Source organism: Mustela nigripes, chromosome 5 (assembly GCF_022355385.1).
Source record: "Mustela nigripes isolate SB6536 chromosome 5, MUSNIG.SB6536, whole genome shotgun sequence".
NCBI lineage: Eukaryota > Metazoa > Chordata > Mammalia > Carnivora > Mustelidae > Mustela > Mustela nigripes.
In genome coordinates this window covers 32,772,618-32,786,046 of record NC_081561.1, presented here as the reverse complement: position 1 = coordinate 32,786,046, position 13,429 = coordinate 32,772,618, and the positions used below count along the sequence as shown (strand labels likewise).

General features: G+C 50.5%; 1 protein-coding gene across 3 annotated transcripts; it reads right to left on the bottom strand.

Annotated features, from left to right (window-relative positions):
* Positions 1-405: 405 nt before the first annotated feature.
* FANCE (FA complementation group E) lies at positions 406-13,102 on the bottom strand. 3 transcript variants are annotated; one of them, XM_059399008.1, is made up of 10 exons: positions 12,644-13,102; positions 8,451-9,075; positions 7,829-7,873; positions 7,492-7,551; positions 7,066-7,209; positions 6,538-6,661; positions 6,251-6,329; positions 4,593-4,659; positions 2,614-2,739; positions 406-1,123 (listed from the first exon to the last, which is right to left on the bottom strand). In XM_059399008.1, the coding sequence occupies exons 1-10, from the start codon at positions 12,889-12,891 to the stop codon at positions 1,022-1,024; spliced, it is 1,620 nt and encodes a 539-aa protein (XP_059254991.1). In that variant the 5' UTR covers positions 12,892-13,102; the 3' UTR covers positions 406-1,021. The 3 variants fall into 3 exon arrangements, with proteins under 3 accessions (XP_059254991.1, XP_059254992.1, XP_059254993.1); XM_059399009.1 differs by having other exon boundaries at positions 1,106-1,193; XM_059399010.1 differs by lacking the exons at positions 406-1,123; positions 6,251-6,329 and having other exon boundaries at positions 2,648-2,739.
* Positions 13,103-13,429: the final 327 nt, after the last annotated feature.

Below are 13,429 nucleotides of genomic sequence, written 5' to 3'. Positions count from 1 at the left end.
CCTGCAGTGAGGAAGAGCTGGGAAGGTACTTGATAGTTGATTGAATCACACCTACCCGTTAAATGTTTACCACGAACAAACCTTCTCTGACTCCAGAGAGCTTCGCCCACCTTCCAGGCCCCACTCCCTGTAGTCAGTGTCATAGTCACCTACTCAGCAGACAGCTCTGATGGGGCTGAGAGGAGTGGTCTCACACAACACTGCCCAGAACGTGAATGAATGAACTAGAGATCTCTGTCACCTTCCCCTCACAGAAACTTTCACCAGGAAAAAGATGCCCCTTGTCATTGAGTAGGGTGGGAGATGGCAGGGTCTGTTAGTTCTCAAAAAATACCCAGAGTTCGTAAGAAGGCAGATACTGACTCAAAGAAAACATTAAACTTCCTACTTGTTTTTTTTTAAGATTTTATTTATTTGACAGACAGAGATCACAAGTAGGCAGAGAGTCAGGCAGAGAGGAGGGGGTGGAAGCGGGCTCCAGAGAGCCCGATGTGGGGCTCGATCCCAGAACCCTGGGATCATGACCTGAGCCAAAGGCAAAGACTTTAATCCACTGAGCCACCCAGGTGCCCCAAACTTCCTACTTTTTAATAAATTATTATCCAAGTCAGAACACAGAAGGTAATAACATACACTTGAGTGCAAGATATTTGTGCACAGGACACAGGTCACCTCAGGGCTCCTGAAGCATCATTCATCTACCCGGGTCTGCTTTGACCCTACTGAGGTCTTTCAGAAAGTTTCCAACCACACAGTCTGAAGCAAAAGTGACAAAGAGTGAGCCCAAGGTCAGCATCCCTTGGAAATAAAGCTCATCAAGCCTGCTTAGCCCAGGACCTTCTCTGCTGGCTAGGAGGCCAAGATGTTTTCTCTGCATCCTGGAGCAGGGAGGCAGCAGACCCTTGGCATGGCCAGGCTCTGCCTTTACCCCCAGGCAACGAGTCAGAGTGAGGCACTGACTGAGAGCAGAAGCATCCTTCAGGCAGCTGGAGAAGTATCCTTCAGGCTCCAGGAGTGATGGTCAGGGGGCCAGATGTCTCAGGGCAGCCTGTAGGGGCTTCCTCAGGAAAGTGGTGTTGAGCTCTAGGGCTGCGGCCAGGCCCAGCCTGTGGATCTCAGTGATCTGGGGACAGGGAAGAATCATATCAGGACTCCAGCAACTGATCCTTCCCCTTTCCCCTCTGCCCATGGCCCTGTTTAGGAAGGAGAGAGTAATCAGGATATAAGGACAATGGAGGAGATATCTAAATGCATTACTTCACCATGATTATGCAAGGTCTTCAGGTTCAAGTGGACCTGGGTCAGATATTAACTGTGCAACTTATGAAGAGAGCCACATCAATGACAGTTGACTATTATTGGGTGCTCACCTTGTGGCAACTTTATAAACCTAGCTTCATGTAACCTGCACAACCCTCCATTTTACAGATGAGAAAACTGAGGGTCGGAGATACTCCACAGTGGCTGTCACAACTCCTTCTATGCCACACTGTTTCTTCTATGACCTGTGGGATCCTGACAGATCTTTACCCTGTATCTTCTCTCCAATCCCCACTCCTTACAGATACCAGAGGCTCCTTTACAAAATGCAAATCTGACCAAATCACTCCAGCTTCAGCTGGGCCCTGGGGTAACTTCTGATGTCTCATATTGGAGGCCCTTCTTCTAGGATCATCAGGCTCTCCAGAGGATCCAGGAGCCTCCTGAAAATGTGCATAAATGTGTGTTCAGATTTTCATTTTTCTGGGAGGATCTATAGCTTTCATCAAATCATCAAATGGGCCTGTGACTCCCCAAAAAAGGCAAAGAGCCAACAGCCAAGGACACCTGACCTTCAAGATAAAGCCCATGCTCCTCATCATACCCTACAGGGTCTTCCATAGATATTAGCATGGCCTCACCATGTGACCTTGGGTAGGTCACTTTAACCTCTCTGAGTCTCAATTTCCTCATCTATAAAATGGAGCTAATAATAGTATCTTCTCATGGGTCTAACACATGGAATAAACTAGCAAGTTAATGTAGGCAAAGGGCTTTAAACAGTGCCTAAGACCTAGCAGGGCTCAGTGTTTAAACTCTGACCTCTAACCTCACCCCTACCATCATCCATTCTCATGTTTTTAGGCTTCAGTTAATACCTGTAGATCCTTGCTTATACTGTTTCCTTGGCCTGAAATGCCCTTTCCTCAGTCTTGGGCCTTGGCCACCACTCACCCTTTCAGAGCTGAGAAGCCTGTCTTAACTCCCAAACACAAGGTTTAGTTGCCCCCTCTTGCTCTGCAACCAAATGCCCCGCACACACCTCTCACCTGGTTCCTTCCAGATTATTAGGCTGATCTGGTTACCACCTCTCTCCCACCTCACTGGCACTGGTGGAGAGGTCAAGTCAAGGACAGGACTGTTGATTCCCCAGTGCACCATACAGCATCTGGCCCACAGCGATGTAGGCTGGATGCGCGAATTCCTAAGCAGTCTCATTCCCCAGTCTGGGGCTTGAACTTATAGTTGGCCTCGCTAACACTCAGGGGTCTTCCCCAGCAAACATCTAGATGTACATGCTTGTGGCGCACTCACAGTAGCGGGATCAACCCTCATGGCCCTACCAATACTCACACTGGTCTGATACTTGGTCATCACCGTCAGCATGAGCTTGGCATAGGCCACAGATGCGGTGGCCGCTGGCCCCTCTTTACAGAGTTTCTCCATCAACACACTGAACTTCTCAGGGGTCATCTCCACCTGCACACATTGGGAGATGGGATAAGAGAATAAGAAAGGGCCCCAGATTCAATTCCAAACTCTACCACTTTCTAACTAAGTAAGCCTGGACAGGTCACATAACCAAAGCCTCAATTTCTGCATCTGTAAAATGGTTCTCATGATACCTAACGCTAAAGACAGTGAAAAGAATTAAATGAGATAAGGCACATAGAGCCTGGTGCATAGGTCTCAGCCTTGCTTGGTGGCCAAAGATATAAAGAAGTGAGGAGTCCCAAGGGTACCGTCAGCATAAGAGCATCAGCTCTCCTTCATAATAACTGAATTAATGCTTGTTATACATCAGGCACTGTTCTGAGCATTTTCCACCAATTATCTACTTCCACCTCACCCCAGCCTTGGGCAGTACTTACTATCATCACTCCCCTTTTGTAAACGGGAAAACTGAGGCATAAAGAGGTTAGGTCAGCTATCTAAGTTATAAACAAATGAGGCAGAACTTTAGGCAGTCATATGGAAAACTGCCAAAATATACTGTAAGTTAAAAAAGCAATGTAAGGGGGTGCCTGGGTGACTCAGTCGATTAAGCGTCTGCCTTCGGCTTAGGTCATGATCCCAGAGTCCTGGGATCAAGCCCTGTGTCAGGCACCCTGCTCATGGGGAAGCCTGCTTCTCCCTCTCCTACTCCCCCTGCTTGTGTTCCCTTTCTCACTGTGTCTCTCTCGGTCAAATAAGTAAAATCTTTATTAAAAAAAAAAAAAAAGCAAAGGACAGAGCACTGAGCTCAGCGTGTTGATCTACGTAAAAAGTAGGCAAAAAGTCAACTTAAACACGGGTCCTTGTATATAAAAGCATCTCTGGGAGAGTTCCCCTGAAACTACTAATACTGATTAGTCCTGGAGAAGGGAATCTGGATGGCAGGGGTAATATTTTTCACTCTAGCTTTTGAGCTTTAAAATTTGTGAACATAGAGGCACCTGAGTCACTCAGTGGGTTAATCATCTGACTCTTGGTTTCAGCTCAGGTCATGATCTCAGGATCATGGGATTGAGCCCCAAGTAGGGCCCTGCACTGAGTGGGGAGTCTGCTTGGGATTCTCTCTCCCTCCCCCTCCACCCCTCTCCACACTCGCACATATGCACTCTCTTTCTCAAATTAATAAAATCTTTGCTTCCATTGGTTAAGTGTCTGCCTTCAGCTCAGGTCATGATCCCAGTGTCCTGGGATCGGGCCCCACATCAGGCTCCCTGCTTAGCGGGGGGAGTCTGTTTCTCCCTCTCCTACCGGCTTGTGATATCTGTCTCTCTCTCAAATAAATAAACAAAATCTTTTAAAAAAAAATTGTGAACCTATGAATTTATAACCTATTCAAAAATTAAATTAAATCCAAGGTGCCTGGGTGGCTCAGTCAGTTAACTGTCTGACTCTTGGTTCTGCTCAGGTCACAACCCCAGGATTATGAGCCCCATGTCAGGCTTCATGCTCAGCATGGAGTCTGCTTCAGATTCTCTCTCCTGCACTCATTTGCTCTCTCTCAAATAAATAAATAAATAAAACTTTCATAAATAAAATAAAATTAAGTTAAATTTCACACACATAACCCCAAAAGTCCCTCTCTAAGGCCACACAGCTAAGAAGAGGCACAGCGTGGGCTCTACCATGCAGTCTGCTCTCAGCTACCAGCCTTTCAAGCTCCAGGACTCACCTGCTGTCATGGCCCCGCTTGCTGCAGGGCAGCTGTCCTGTTTGCCTCCATCCCTGGAGGGACCTGAAACCCAGGGGGCCCATGCCCACCAGCCACCGCACACCCAGCACACACGGCGATGGCACTGCCACACTTCCGCATCCACCCTTCCTTAAGGCAGCCTGCTCACCTGCCGCTCCAGCAGGGACTGCAACACCACGAAAGTGTCCTCTTTCCAGGGCAGCTCCAAGATCTGTCTGCAAGAAGCAGAGGTCCCACTGAGAACAGCCCACGACTGGATATCTACGGCTCCTACCCCCAAGGCAGTGCAAGACCCTGGAGACAGCCAAGGCTCCCCCAGCCAACACAGCAAGTCCTCAGAGCCCTCTCCCACCCCCGCCACCCAAGGCTGGCGGCCACCCAGTAGCCAGCCCACACTTGGTGCTGGGAAGGCTATGACCCAAGACGCCTGGGGCGGTGGATCATGAAAGATTTGGCATGAGGTGTACCAAGGTTCCCTGAAAAATAGCAGGAATGGAGAGTGCATTGTGAGGACAGAAGGTGAGGGTGACCCAGGGCAGAGGATCATGGCCCATTGAGAGGTCCATGAGGCTTGCCAAAAGGCAGCCTTCCCTGCAGCGCCCAGCCCATGGCGACTGCCACTCCAGCTGTGCCTCCTAGGCTAGGGAGCAATCCCCTGCTCGTGTGGAAAGGCAGCATTGTCACATGGGAGCAGTGTGGCTTCTCAGATGCACAGCCTAGAGTCTGATCCCAGGGTTTACCACTTGCCGTCTGTGTGACCTTTGGCCCACACCCCATAATGAACATGAGCTTCAGGCTTTCCGTCTCTAGGGCGGCCACAGCACCCACCTCACAGCACTGTGTGAGGACTAATGGAGAGAACTAAAAGTACAGAGAAAGGACTCAATCAGAGGTGGCTGATGTTACTTTTCAGACCCTCCTCTTCTCCTGTGAGAGTCTCCATTTTATAGTTCGCATTAGGATCATGGGGTCTTAGCTACTTACTTGTTTCTGTGTCTGGATTTTTTTTTTTTAAAGATTTTATTTATTTGACAGAGAGAGAGAGAGAGAGACAGTGAGAGAGGGAACACAACCAGGGGGAGTGGAACAGAGAAGCAGGCCTCCTGCCAAGCAGGGAGCCCGATGTGGGGCTCAATCCCGGGACCCTGGGATCATGACCTGAGCCAAAGGCAGATGCTTAACAACTGACCCACCCAGGCGCCCTATGTGTCTGGATCTTGACTCCCCAGTTTTAATACCCAAATTGAACACCAATTTAATAACAATTTTTGAGCACTGACTTGAGCCAAGTACTGTGCTGTGGTCTACGTGCATTACCAAATTTAACATCTAGAAAAATCCTTCCGGGGAAACATTATCCCCATTTCTTATATGAGGAAACAAGCTCAGAGAGATGGAGAAGGCTGCTGGAATCGACACAGGGCAAGGCTGAGATTTGAAATCCTGTCCACCTGGCTCCAGAGCCAGACTCTTAACTGCCAGCCAGGCTCTAGCTATGCTGTAAACTGCTCCAGTGGAGACCACCAGCCTCTTCCCTGCGCTCCCCAAGGCACCTGGCCCAGAAGACTGGAACCGAGGGCTTGGGAAGGGTCCCAGGATGGCAACTTGTACAAGCATAAGGGGGGTGGGAGCGGGGGAGGCACAAGCCAGGCTCAGGCCACAGCAAGAGAGGCATCCGCTATGCTGCGGCCCCTGCTTCAGGCTCAGGGCCCGCTCCCCAGCCGACTCCAGCTCCAGGAGGCCAGGAACGGGCTGGGCCCGTGCGAGGGGGTGGAGTAGGGGCAGCAGGGAGGGCTGTATGCTCACCCCAGCATCAGAACCTGCGTGTCCGGTGCCAGGGCCTCATCCTTCAGAAGGCAACACAGTAACTCCGTTTGAGCTGGGCCTACGTAGGGGACAGCAGAGGAGGGAGGTGTGGGGGCAAAGGGCAGGAGAGGATGGAACAAAATGCCTGGCTCATTATAGGGGGGCATCATCAGGGAAGGAAGGTATCTTTACTGACTGAATACACAATGGCCAGGGTCGCCTGGAATGAAGGGTGCTGGGAAACGAGAGGGCAGAGCTACCAGGCCTGGGGCTGTTTCTAGAATTACCTGTTTCTGGGGCCTGGAGCACCGGGCCAAGAAGGGCTCTGCAGACAGGATAGGCGTACTTGGCACAGAAGGAGGTCAGGGCCATGATGAGCAGGCGGGAGGCCGAGGAAGTCAGGGAGAGAATCTACAGCCAACAGGGAGGAAAATATTAATCACCCATTTCTTTTTCCCTTTAATAAATGTTTATTAGACACGTATTTCAGATGGTGATACATGTTACAAAGAAAAAACAAAAGTTCTTTTATCTCAGACTCACATGGATTCACCCATTGGAAAAGATACAAAGCTCAGCTCCCCAGCTCCAAAACCCTTTCAGCTTCTGGAAGGGTCTGGGACCCAAGAAGGAGGAAGTCGATGCCATGTGATGGATGGCCTGGAGGTCCATGCCCTTCCCTTGCCCCACACTGCCTTGACTGGCCAGACACATTATAAGGTTGGAAACCCCCTCTCCCAAGCTCCACCCTTCCAAGGGCTCAGATTCTCCCCCACAAAGTGCCTAGCATGCCAAGTATATGACAACACACCTACCCGTCTAAGAAAGAGGCTCCTGGTCAGAATGGTCGCATTGCTAAGGCTAAGATCTGGTGAAAGGGACAGGAGCCAGGTGCAGAGCTGCAGGAGAGCTGGGTCCGAGAGCTGTGGGAGCTGCAGCTGGGCACACAGCAGGTCCATCTGCCAAGTAGGAGGGAGGACACAGACACACTCAGTCTGCCTCTGCTAGGCTGTCTCAAGCTAACAGGGCAGCAGAATGGGTAGGGCAAGGATATTCCAAGGTAGGTTGAGGCTGGGAGAGCTGCCCCCATGGTGAGGATCCAAGGGCTAAAAGAAAGCACACAGGGTGAAAAACCCCAGCAAGATCCCCTTCTCCATTCCCACATGAGGCAAGGAAACACAGACTTAAATGGAAAAAGGCTGGGGAGAGGGGATGTATCCTCAGGGTCTTAAGGGACTCACCTGGCTGGGACTGCATTCATGGAGAAGCTGTAGCTCAAGTGGGGGAGCACCCTCCAACCCCTAGAAAGGCAAATCCCATGTTAGGGCAGGCAGAGCCCTTGATGATGAGTCAGAGACCACCCCTTTGTCTGGCACAGTGGGTGGATGAGGACCCTGGATGCTATAAGAGGAGAGGGACTTGTCTGAGGTTAGATGACCTATCTGTCCTTGGGCCAAGACAAGCCCCTGCAGTGACTGTCCTCTGACCGCCACTCCGACCCCCGCCATCCAAACAACCTGTGCTTCCCTGGGCAGGGCTGAGGTCTAGGCGGGGCAACAGTGAGCAGGGGCCACTTACCTCCCCAAAGGTCTTGAGCAGCTGCTGCAGCCTGGGAACCTGGTCCTAAAGAGGAGAGTCCAGTCACTGCCAAGTCCCTACCAGCACAGTGTGGCCCCAGGCCCAGCCCTAACCCCCTCTTCCGAGAAGGCCCCAGATCAGTGAGAGCTAGCAGGCAAGGATGATTCCAGGGAGTCAAGAGCTCGAAACCTAAACCTTGAGAGGTGCTTAAGAATTCAAAGGCAACGAGGTCCATGGAAATGCAGCTGCCTAGACTTGTCCTCTCTGCACCCACCCTCATGGGGGCAGACCTAGGTCTGGGATTGGGAGGACAGGCGGGAAGCTGGCATGATTCCACTCCTTCCACAGTATAGCCCTGGAGCTTCTCTTCTTGTGTGGCAATGCTTTAACTTCGTATTGTCGATCATTAAGGCCAAAGGTTTCCGCCCTCCTATACCTCCCTTCCCACCCCCTCCTCAGAGTCTGTAGGGTAGAGACGGTTTCCTTAACCCTAGGCTCCTACCCCCTGCTCTGCGGATTCTAGTTATCCCAGTTGGGAAATAGTCTCCCGACCAGCTTTGGCCCTGGATAAGCCCCCTACTCCTGGGGGATCACCCTAAACCCAGCCTCCCCATTCTAGTACCTGGACAGCTTTGGGCAACTCCAAACTCTCAGCTAGGTCCTTAGCCTCCTCCAGACTCTGACCAGCCTCCCTGGGCTCGGCCAGGACAAGCTGGTTCTCCATGGGTGAGGCACCTCCTCCGTCTGCCGGGGGCTCCAAAGACTCAGGTTCATGTGTCTCCTCTTCCTGACCTCCTTCCTCTTCCCTTTCCAAATGCCGGAACCTTTTGGGGGCCCGTCCACCTTCAGGACTGGCAGGCTCTTCCTCTGGCCCCTTTCTGCGTTTCCCAGGCCGTGGGGAATCCTTGTCCTCCTTGCCTTCCTCTTGTTCCTCTTCGGGAACAGGAGCCTGGGCCAATTTCAGCCTCCTGCCTCCCTGGCCTAGCCGCCTACACAGGCCTTGGAGCTGTCTCTGGCAGTCTGTAGACAGTGGGGATGTCTCCTCAGTCGCTACCCCAGCGTTCAGATCCCTCCACAGCAACTCCCCCAGGGTCTGGAGCCAGGCGTCAGGGTTGGGGCTTTGGTCTTGTCGTGCAATCTGCAGCACGGGGAGTAGGCCACTCTGGGGCAGCGATGGCCCAAGAGCCATCAATAGGGACATCAGGTTCCTCTGGCATAACGGAGGCAATCGCAGCAGCAGGGGTTTCCTGGTAGCAGAAGGAGGACAAGCAGTTAAAGAGCATCTTGCTGGGAGGAGCAGAGGGCAGCTGGGATAGAGCTAGAGGTTGGATGGCCATGGACAGACAGGCAGGCACTCGGAGGTAGTACCAATAGGATGGAGGTGGTCAGCACGAGTGCCATTCAACAGACCTTCACTGAGCATGTATTTTTTTGTTGTGGTGAAGCCAGTTTGAGTTCATTTTACAATTGCTAAAAACCAAAAAAATCTCTGAGCAATTCCATTTTTTTTTAACAATTTTTTTCTTAAAGAAAAAACAAAAACAAAAACAATTTTTTTCTTTTTTTAATTGAGCATGTATTGTGCTAGGCTCTGCTCTTTGACACCTCCTATTTCGGCTCAAAAAATTCACATCGAAATCTATCCTATAAAAGATCCATGCTTGTTTTATTTAAAAAAAAAAATCCCTTTCCAAACTTTATATAAAAATATACTCCAGGAGCACCTGGGTGGTTCAGTGGGTTAAGCCTCTGCCTTCAGCTCAGGTCGTGATCCCAGGGTCCTGGGATCGAGTCCCACATTGGGCTCTCTGCTCAGCAGGGAGCCTGCTCCCCAACCCCTTCTCTGCCTGCCTCTCTGCCTACTTGTGATCTCTCTCAAATAAATAAAATAAAATCTTTTTAAAAAATATGTATATATATATACATATATATATATATATGTGTGTATATATATATATATACACTCCAGGGGCCCCTGGCTGGCTGGTCAGTAGAGCATATGACTTCTTCTATTTTTTTTTTTTTAAAGATTGATTTATTTATTTAAAGTAAACTCACCACCCCAAGATCCCGAATCACATGCTCCACTGACAGAGCCAGCCAGGCGCCCCCTAGAGGTTGTGTCTTGTGATCTCAGGGTCCTGAGTTCAAGCCCCACACTGGGTGTAGAGCTTACTTAAAAAGATAAATTAGGGGTGCCTGGGTGGTTCAGTCATTAAGCGACTGCTTTCAGCTGAGGTCAGGATCCTGGGGTCCTGGGATTGAGCCCTGCATCTGGCTCCCTGCTCAGCGGGAAGCCTGCTTCTCCCTCTCCCACTCCCTCTGCTTGTGTTCCCTCTCTGGTTGTCTCTCTCTCTGTCAAATAAATAAATAAAATCTTAAAAAAAAAAAAAAAGATAAATAAATTAAACTAAAAAAAAGTTCTACAGGATGGGCCGAGACCCAAAATAATAATAATAATAATAATAATAATAATAATAATAGTAGTAGTAGTAGTAGTAGTAGTAATACTCCAGGATGCTGTACAGTGCTTCCCATACAGCCCTATGCTCACCTTGGCTATCCCCCGGAACTTACAGGGTCACAGTTGTCTCGCTTTGACGTTCCTTTCACCCAACTGAATTGCTAAGAGGCAGAGGCAGTCTCTTCTTCCTCCATCTTCCAGTACCCAGCACAGCATCAGCCCATCGCAGGTACTGGGGGCACATTTACTGAGTGAATTAATTCTCTGAGAATAAGCGCCTGGAGATGAGCCTGGGCTTCCATGGAGAAAGCAAAGGTAGCCATCTGCCATGTTGTCAACGCAAGAATCCAGATACTGTGTGACTGTGACCTGAGGCTTAGTGGGGTGGCAAACAAGCCATGGGTACATCGAGCCCACCTGCCATCACTCCTGTGCTCCTCTCTATGTGACTGTGCAGGGCTGCTTGTCATCAATACAAGGGGCACCTGGGAGGTGTGAAAGAGAAAAAAAATCTGACTTTTATTTTTTTGTGAACAATAGACATGAAGTGAGAGAAAAAAAAAGAAAGCAAAAGTTAAAAAGGTGGCCAGTTTGTGGTAGAGGATATTGAGAAGTGCTGAGGCAGGGAATACCCTACTTCAGGACTTTTAACTTTTGTGTGTGCACGGACCCCTTATCAGAATAAGTGTTAAATGTGTAAGATAAAATACATGGGCTTATGAAAGAAACCAATTATACTGGAATAAAGTTCTAACTAGGGTCCCTAGATTAAGTACCCCTCCTACTCTGGCAAGAAAAAAACCAGACAGCTGGATAAACATTTCCAAGGCCTCCAATTTGGGGGTGTGCAAAGTTCTCCTGACCCATTTCTTTCCTTCTTTTTTTAAGTAAGGTTCTACACCCAGCCTGGAGTCCAATGTGGGGCTTGAACTCAGGACCCTGAGATCAAGACCTGAGCAGAGATTAAGAGCCCCATGCTCAGCTGACTGAGCCACACAGATTCCCCTCTCCTAAACCCATTTCTCCAAAGAAATTCAAAGTGGCGTGTGGGGAAAACAATATTAGAATTTCCATTTCTCCTTATCTAAAACATAAGAAATTAAGTATTACAACTATTTAATGTATGGAATGGCCATTCATAGTCCAGTCTCCAGCCTAATTCTGAGAGAGGAGTATCTGGAAGTGCAAAGCCCCTTCTCTAGCCCCCTGGTGGCTGAAGGGGGAACCTCACTTTTTTTTTTTTTTTAACTTTGTGTCTTTTCTTTAATTTGATAATTAAACGCATTTATGGATACTGTGTTATGTCGTTTAACAAAACCAACCTCACTAAATGGACACAGGGCTTGTAAGGATGACTGAAAAGAGACTGAATACCATAGGGCGCCTGGATGGCTCAGTCGGTTAAGCGTCTGCCTTGGGCTCAGGTCATCATCCCTAGGATCAAGTTCCATATCGGCTCCCTGCTCTGGGGGAGCCTGCTTCTCCCTCTGCCTCTCCCTCTCTCTTCTCCCCCTGTCTCTCATGAATAAGTAAATAAAATATTTTTTTAAGGTTTTATTTATTTATTTGACAGACAAAGATCACAAGCAGGCAGAGAAACAGGCAGAGAGAGAGGAAGAAGAAGGCTCCCCGCTGAGCAGAGAGCCTGATGTGGGGTTCGATCCCAGGACCCTGAAATCACGACCCGATCCCAAGGCAGAGGGTTTGACCCACTGAGCCACCCAGGCACCCCAGTAAATAAAATCTTAAAAAAGAGAAAGAGAAGAAACGGAATACCAGTAATGGAAGCCCATCAAATAAGAAAATGGCAGAGCTAACCCTTCTGCTCCAAGGAGAAATTGTCAGCCACATAAAGAGGTCAAAAAAAAAAAAAAAAAAGTCAGAATCACTCCAAAGAACGTAAGTCATCAGGAAAGTGATTTTCTCTAAAAAATGTATACTGTGCTTTGAAAACATTATAAAACCACCCCATTAGATGTCCGGTCACCACGTTTTAAATTTCTACTTTTGTATACTTTATAACGCACATATTTTTACTCTTGTGCACACGTGGTTATACGTTAAGTATCCCTACACTGGGGGTATGGGTTCGATTTCCTTAGAGATGAAGTATGAGATCGGAATTACTCATTTACACGCGGCAGGAGGCGTGTGTCGCACCCACTCGTCCTCAGTGAAGGTCTGTTGGATGCCCCTCCATATCCCTGGGGTGCGCGGCAGGGACGCCTGGCTGTGGGGACCTAGTGAAGCTCTCCGGGCCTCGGTCTCATCTGGAAAAGTGGGGTGGCGCCAGCCCCTGCCTGACACGACGTGGAGGATGAAACGCGGCGCCCCGCGACCAGACGACTTACAGCTCCAGGCGACAGTCCGGACCCTCCACGGCGGGTTCCTCCCGGCACAGCGCCTCCAGGACGCAGCCCCAGCCGAAGGGCTCCCCGCCGCGACTGCCCAGCGCCCGCAGCAGCCCCAGGCCGCGCCACGCCCCCTCCGGCCCCAACTGCAGGGCCTGCATCAGGCACCGGGCGGGGGCCTCCAGATGTGCCCAGGGCGCCGAGTCCGCGCCCTCAGCCACAGCGGGCACCTCCTCCGAGGCCGCCATGCCTAGGGCTACGGGGCTGCGCCGGCCGCTGCTCTGGTTCCTGACCTCAGTCTCGAAAACAGGCGAAAGGGGGCAGAACGCCAGCGCCTGCCCGGACGCCGCTACGACCCTTCTCCCGCATGCGCCCAGCCGGGGTCGGCGTTCGGAGCCAGCTTCGGAGCCACTCCGCCGGGAGCCCGCCAAGATTCCCGCGCTGCTTTAGAAACGTAGATAGGGGGTGTGGTCAGGGGCGGGGCCGGACGGGAAGGGAAGAGGGCATGCCGGAAGGGGCAGGGCCATAAATGGTCCTGGCCCAAAGGACTGAGGAACGGAGTAAGGGGGCGGGACGAAAGCCGAGGGAGCTCCACGGATGGGGCGGGGCCACAACATGGGCGTTACTTGTGGGCGGGGTCATGCCGGAGATAGCGGAGTGGGGCGGGGCTTCGTGGGGCTATGGGTCGTTGTCTGCTGACCTTCATCTACCTTCCTGCACTGGTCCCTGACTGTAGGGGAATGAGAAGTGGATGCAGAATGTACGTCAGCGATCCTGTTGTTCTTC